At 42.2% G+C, this 6,692-nt stretch overlaps 1 protein-coding gene across 1 annotated transcript; it reads left to right on the top strand.

Annotated features, from left to right (window-relative positions):
- Positions 1-442: 442 nt before the first annotated feature.
- gnrhr4 (gonadotropin releasing hormone receptor 4) lies at positions 443-5,410 on the top strand. The gene is made up of 4 exons (XM_017704189.2): positions 443-893; positions 1,769-2,445; positions 4,182-4,386; positions 4,745-5,410. Exons 2-4 carry the CDS (start codon positions 1,906-1,908, stop codon positions 5,257-5,259), a joined length of 1,260 nt encoding a protein of 419 aa, XP_017559678.1. The 5' UTR covers positions 443-893; positions 1,769-1,905; the 3' UTR covers positions 5,260-5,410.
- Positions 5,411-6,692: the final 1,282 nt, after the last annotated feature.

Genomic DNA, 6,692 nt, shown 5'->3' with positions numbered 1-6,692 from the left:
CACTCCAAACACAAAAACTGAGCAGGGTTTTCCAGTTGTTTTTGACCACGGCAACATATTTAGTAAACTATAAGCTTGAAAGAATAGCCCCAGAAAAAAAAAAGTCCATCAACCAGCACGAACCATTATTTTAGACACACTAATAATTTAGCAGTGGGGGGAGGGGGCAGATTCAGTCTGCCTTACTTCAGACGCGAACGCAACTGTTTCTGACCAAAATTAATTTTAAAACTTTGAACATTGGGGGCAAATGTGTGTGCTGTTTTTTTTTTTTTTTCAATGAAACACTAAACGCAGCACTATTTCTTTAATAATCGATGCAGATGAATGGGGAAGCACCATGTGCCTGCGCTGCGGGCGACTCGATTGTTTCACGGTTTGACGGCGGTTGGAGGGAGGAGTTGAATAAAGTGGCGCCGAGGGGAGTCAGCGTGGAGGAGAGAGGAGAGGAGGACACACCGGCTGGAGGAGAGCGAAAGAGAGCAGGAACCACTTATCGCTCCCCACTCGGGAGAAACCCAGACTGCATGTGGCTTCTCGACTTCAGAAATCTGCGCGTGTTGGCTCTGTGTGTGGCTGCAGTGTCTGCTGAACGTTTCCTGGCACTCATTTCGGGGATAAACACACACCATTCATGTTGTGTCGAAGTTGTAACGTGTCTCGGTCGTTTAGCCTCTTCCTCACCGCACGGCGGTTCTCCGCGTGGAGGACTGGCTGCACACCTGTTTCCTCAAGTTTTGTAAGCTGGACTGTGTTTGAATTTGTACTCCATCCAGCTGAGCGCGACTCTGTGGAAAGCGCTGAGGGGAGCCGGTCTGTGTACCTTTCCATTTCTGAGGTACGTCTTCAGGGTCGCCTGTTTCTGCACTAAACGGAGGGCTTACGATTCTGAGGTAAGTCTCGAAAGACTACATGTGCCAACATTAATACCTAAAATGTATGTATTTGTTGAGCACAACACGAAGGGGTGTGTTAAGTGTTTACTTCAGAATCGAAAGTTGAGAAAACCCGTTTGAAGTGGCTCCGTGTGCTAAGTTGGCACATTCGAATTGCAGTAAGCTCCACCGTCTGAGCATCTTTTGCTAACTGAATATCTTTAACGTTATCGCCGTTGCTTTAACCCCTAGAGCTCATGTAGATTTATATTTTAAACGTTGAATTTATTGCTATAAGATTTATTTTTGCTGACTCAGTCTTTGTACAGTGTGTGTTTTACTGCCAGAATGAATGCTCTCCCCTTCTCTTGCCAAGTGTCATCAGTGCCTCCTATATTCATACATCATATCACCTTGTGGTGCGCTCTCTCTCTCTCTCTCTCTCTCTCTCTCTCTCTCTCTCTCTCTCTCTCTCTCTCTGTCTGTTTAACCAGTGAATGTTTTGTCCATCACTTTAATATGATGATCTTTTAAATTGCATTTACTTTCAATTTATTCATACTCAAATAACAGTGTCGGTGTAGTATGTCTTCCTCTGTATCACAACCAGCGATCTCTGGGATGCAGAGATGGGGAAATCATGCACATGAAAACTGACACCTGCCACATAATGACAAGAAAGAAAAAAGCCTCACATCTTTCCCTTCCCCTCTGTGCATATGAGTGACCCCTGCCATGGACAGCACTTGGAACCTCTGGGTCCTGTCGCTGACACACATGCACTCCCATGTTTTTATTGCCTGCATCCAGAGGCAACACCACTGCACTGTTGATATGACATCAAAAATAAATTTATGCTGCTATAATTTATACTCTACTTTTTTCCCCTGCAGGTGGTTTGGAATGACAGCACTATCATGTGGAAGAGCCCTCCTTCACCCAGCTGTTCTTATGCCCATTATTTTAATGTCAGCCAAATGCTGGAGGAAGACAAGCAACTGAGGCGAGCCTGCACCAGTGTTCTTCAGAGATGAATGACATCTCTCCTAGCGCTGCTACCATGTTCGGTCAGCTGGCAGAGAGTACCCTGAATGCCAGTTGCAACTACAGCGAATGCAACAGGACCTCAGGGGAGGTGGCTCTGCAGCTGCCCACTTTCTCAGCAGCAGCAAAAGCCAGGGTGATTATTACCTTCACCCTGTGTGCCGTGTCGGCTGCGTGTAACCTGGCTGTGCTGTGGGCGGCCAGCACCAGCACCCGCCGCAAGTCACACGTGCGCATCCTGATCATCAACCTGACTGTGGCCGACCTGCTGGTCACCTTCATCGTGATGCCTGTGGATGCGGCATGGAACATCACAGTGCAGTGGCTGGCCGGTGACCTTGCCTGCCGGCTGCTCATGTTCCTCAAGCTGGTGGCTATGTACTCCTGCGCCTTTGTCACTGTGGTCATTAGCCTGGACCGCCACTCGGCCATCCTCAACCCACTAGCCATCAGCGAGGCCAAGAAGAAAAGTAAAATCATGCTGAGTGCCGCCTGGGCCATGAGCATTGTGCTTTCTGTCCCTCAGGTAAGGAGTGCGTGGATTGCAAATACGTTTCCAACTATATGTGCGTGTTTAAATGCGTGTATATAACTATTCTCTTCCTTTCAGATTTTATATATTTGACAGTGTAACCTGACAGATATTTCATCAGAAGGAAATTATTAGATTAGCTTGGAGCTGGGAGACTCATAGGAAAGGAGGATACAAGCAATTTTGTCAGTCATACCTCAGTATCATGCTATCAAATGTAGGGCAGAGCAGAAAATCCTGTCATTGACTTCTGTCTCGGTTAATTTGTTCAGCCATGGAGATGACTGTTCCCCTTGTAGTGTGAGATCACTGACCACAATTTCCAATTCTGACCTCGTTAGTCATTAATGAGACAAGGTGATATGAGTCTGATTTAGCCTTGTTCATGTGGCGCAGGATACTAAGCAAGGATCATAATAATTTAAGATTTAATTTCATATCCATTTTAAATAGATAAGTAGGTAGATAGATAGATGGGTAGGTAGGTAGGTAGCTATGGATTTTAAAGGCTCCGTTGAGCTTGTTTCAGACAATCATATGACAGCGCATTTGAGCTTTGTCAAAACAGGACAGGACTAATATTTTTCAAAGCACTACAAAAAAGCCTTTGGCTCTAATAGCACCAATCACATTACTTAAAGTGATGACCATTTAAGTAACCACATTTGCCTGGCTGTGTGGATTACAATTACTGGCTCAAGTAATGAACTGATGATAATGATGGGGTTTTCCCAATCAGGCCCTGTTTTAACCATTGAAAAGTAGAGTAGATTCAATTCAATACTTGCTGTAGCTCGTGTATTAACTGTCACTCTGCAGCATTGTCAGTAAGTAGATTTTACACTGTGATGATGTCATGTTAGAGAAATTAGAGTTGTTTGGTCCAGCCTACCGTGACTTTGCTTGGACACTCCAGAAATTTTAATGAATTGTATACTGTCGCCACTGTCTTGGACTTGCAGCCATCTTGATTTATCATCAGCCTCCTGAACTTTCAACCCTCTCATAAATTCTTATTCTACTTCTTCATGTTCTAAACTATCTCATGGCCATCTTCTTGTACAGAACATCCTGTATATTCCCAGCTCTATCGGTATTGTGCTAGCTCTACAGACTTCGTTCAGTTGAGTTGAAAGGATATAGATATGTGAAATGTCACTTCTGAGGTACAGAATGATTGCAATATTAAAGTGGTATGACCTTAGACTGTACATGTAAGATGAATAAATGTCTCATCTTTTCTGCCTCTTATCATTTTCAGCACAGCTGACTTGGAACAGGAATGGTTTGATAATTAGCTGCACAACTGACTTCAGGCATTAGAAATATTAGATAGTGCAGTCCAAAAGGGGTTAGGTACAAGAATGAGAATGAGAACCTTTGGATAAAGGGTACGAGGAACATTGATCAAGGTCTTTTTGTCACATTCATGTTTCACTGCATTCTCAGTTTATGCTCAGCCAAGCTTCATTACATCAGCATCACACTGTGAATAAATCTATCCAAGGACAAAATGCTAAAGCCTGTTTTCTAGAGGCTTATGCTGCAACTCAGCAAATGCTTGACAGTAATTATTCAGTATTTATCCCCCAAAATATTATCTTATTATTATATTACAATTCCAATTAAGAAACAAAACTCGTCTGTATCCAGATATTCCAACATATTATGGACTACAAGTTAAACAGTATTATATATAATGCTTATGTACGTTTTCTGTTCCTCAACAGATGTTCATATTTCACAATGTGACCATCACAGTTCCTGCTAAATTTACACAGTGCACCACTCGAGGCAGCTTCGTAAAGCATTGGCAGGAGACGCTCTACAATATGTTCACCTTTGTCTGTCTGTTCCTCTTACCCCTGGTCATCATGATCTTCTGCTACACACGTATCTTGGTGGAGATCTCTCAGCGAATGACCAAAGGAAACAGTAGGTTTATAATTATAAATTGTTATGAGCACTTATGGAGGAATAAAGTGATAATTACTGTGGAGCTAAAGGTGATTATTAGCCAAGGGACAATGATGGCCATTATTTTAATGATCAGTTTACTCTGAAGATTAAGTCATTGAAATGCTACATTGCTCCAGACATTAAAACTTTATGTAAGCTTAAGAGTTCTTCCCCTAAAAATGCTAATTTTGCTAATAATAAATAAAAATGACTATGGAACATTTCACAACAGAGAAATGAGATCATGGCATCTGTTTTCCTCTAGCTTTGATTCAACATAATTAGGGGGAAGTGTACAAAATAATTATGAAAATGACTTTTTTTCTTTTTTCAGTATCTTCAAAGGAGGTGCATTTGCGTCGCTCCAACAACAACATCCCAAAGGCCCGGATGAGAACTTTAAAAATGAGCATTGTCATTGTAACGTCGTTTATTGTGTGTTGGACACCATACTATCTATTGGGCCTGTGGTACTGGTTTCTGCCTGACGACTTAGAGGAGACCGTTTCCCACTCACTTACTCATATCCTTTTTATATTTGGTCTTTTCAATGCTATCCTAGACCCCATCACTTACGGCCTGTTCACCATCCATTTCCGCAAAGGACTGAAGCGGTACTGCCGTGGCGCGGCTGCTCTAGCAGAGCCAGAAAACAACACGGTTCTAACTGGTTCTTTGAAGTGCTCGCCATCTCCCTTGCGAATGAAAAGGTTGACCCTGCAAGTCCAGAGAGCTGAGACTATGGAAGGCAAAGAGGCCAAGAAGTCAGAGCAACATAGCAGTAATTTCACACTGCGCAACAGTGGAGGTGGTGAGCTAAATCAGACCACTCCAGAAAGTGTGATATGACTGTTGGATAATACATACTGCAGTGAAGACTTTTGGAGCAGTCCTGTTATGTAAGGTATGAAGGTAGCAAGCCCTAAGCCTGTCTCTTGAAAAAATTGACTGACTGAATGCCTCTTCAGACTGATTTGAACATTCCCTGTTCTGTCCCCCCAACCCCCCCCCCCCCCCCCCACATATTGATTCTGAGAACTAAATCATTCAGGTACCACAGAGGAAATGACTCTTATACACTGGTTTTATGTGCATGCAAACAGGATGTGGATTTAAGTTGTGATACATTACAAATGCAAATGAATGAAGATAGACCCTGGAAGGATTTCTCATCATATACTGAACACATTAAGTCTCTCACTTTCCTGAATATTATCCCTACCCTATGGGTTTGTGCAGGCTATTTACTTGGTAGTTTCTGAAATGCAGATAATCTTCAAAGAGCACATGCTTTGAATTTGTAATATTACAAATTGCTATGCTTATAAATGCCAAGGTGTCATTCATATTGCTGAATTACACATTAATTGGAAGGAATGTGTAGTGGGTGTGGGTCTAAAGCTTTAAAATAAGACATTCACAGGATTTAGCAGACGCTCTTATCCAGAGCGACTTACAAGAAGTGCTTTGTCAATGAATTTGTTGATGAATGGTTGGATAGATGAATATGTTCTATAAATAGTTCTTCTCAGGGAGAGTGCTGCCTTTGTTAGGGTATTGAAATCAAACTGGAGACAAACAAACTGTATAATGTTATCAGTGTGGAAAATATACTGTGCTGATGTAATCTGGACTGGATGTTCATATGCACCACTGGTGTTGGGGGGGTGGGGGGAATCTTTAAAGTACATTTCATATTTATTATATTAAAACCAACACATATGAAAATGCAATTTTCCCCCTAGAGTGGATCAAGAGACAGGAAAGGCTATTTTAAGAGAAGAAATGGGTTTTCTGATGCCATCACTGAATAGCAAGTGAAAACCAAAAGATCCCTTAGATCTTTCCTTTTGTCTGTTTTTTTTTTTTCCCCCTAGTTCAATTCCTCTTTCTGACCATAGACCAGAAGAATGACGTTTTTAAATATTGTGAAAAATGGTCTCCTGTCCTTTTTAGGTCAACATAACCATTAACGTAACGCATTTGCTAGAAGCTATACTTCAAGACTCCTTGGCGTGAGTGGTCCGCAACATCCTCTAGTTATGCCATTCGTGTTTGTTTTGCCTCTGAAGGGTCTCTTTGGGTCACGTTCGTGCTTCAACTGAAAGAAACATGATAACCCAATGACAGCAGTCATTTTCCACTGCCACCACAGGAATGAAACACAGTGTGTTGTACTGAATGTATGATGGCACTGAGAGCTTGCCTCAAACATGCTCACATCATGACTACTCTGCAGGTCACTTCTGAACTCGCTTTAGAATGCATTAAGCTTGAAATGT

The sequence above is a fragment of the Pygocentrus nattereri genome, chromosome 7 (assembly GCF_015220715.1).
Source record: "Pygocentrus nattereri isolate fPygNat1 chromosome 7, fPygNat1.pri, whole genome shotgun sequence".
Lineage (NCBI taxonomy): Eukaryota > Metazoa > Chordata > Actinopteri > Characiformes > Serrasalmidae > Pygocentrus > Pygocentrus nattereri.
This window is presented reverse-complemented; position numbering and strand designations above follow the sequence as displayed.

Bases quoted from the DNA above. Each gene is read 5' to 3' on its own strand.
- gnrhr4 (XM_017704189.2), top strand. From the start codon at position 1,906: ATGAATGACATCTCTCCTAGCGCTGCTACCATGTTCGGTCAGCTGGCA. The intron at 2,446-4,181 runs GTAAGGAGTGCG...GTTCCTCAACAG, and splicing joins TTGTGCTTTCTGTCCCTCAG to ATGTTCATATTTCACAATGT. The intron at 4,387-4,744 runs GTAGGTTTATAA...TTCTTTTTTCAG, and splicing joins GCGAATGACCAAAGGAAACA to TATCTTCAAAGGAGGTGCAT.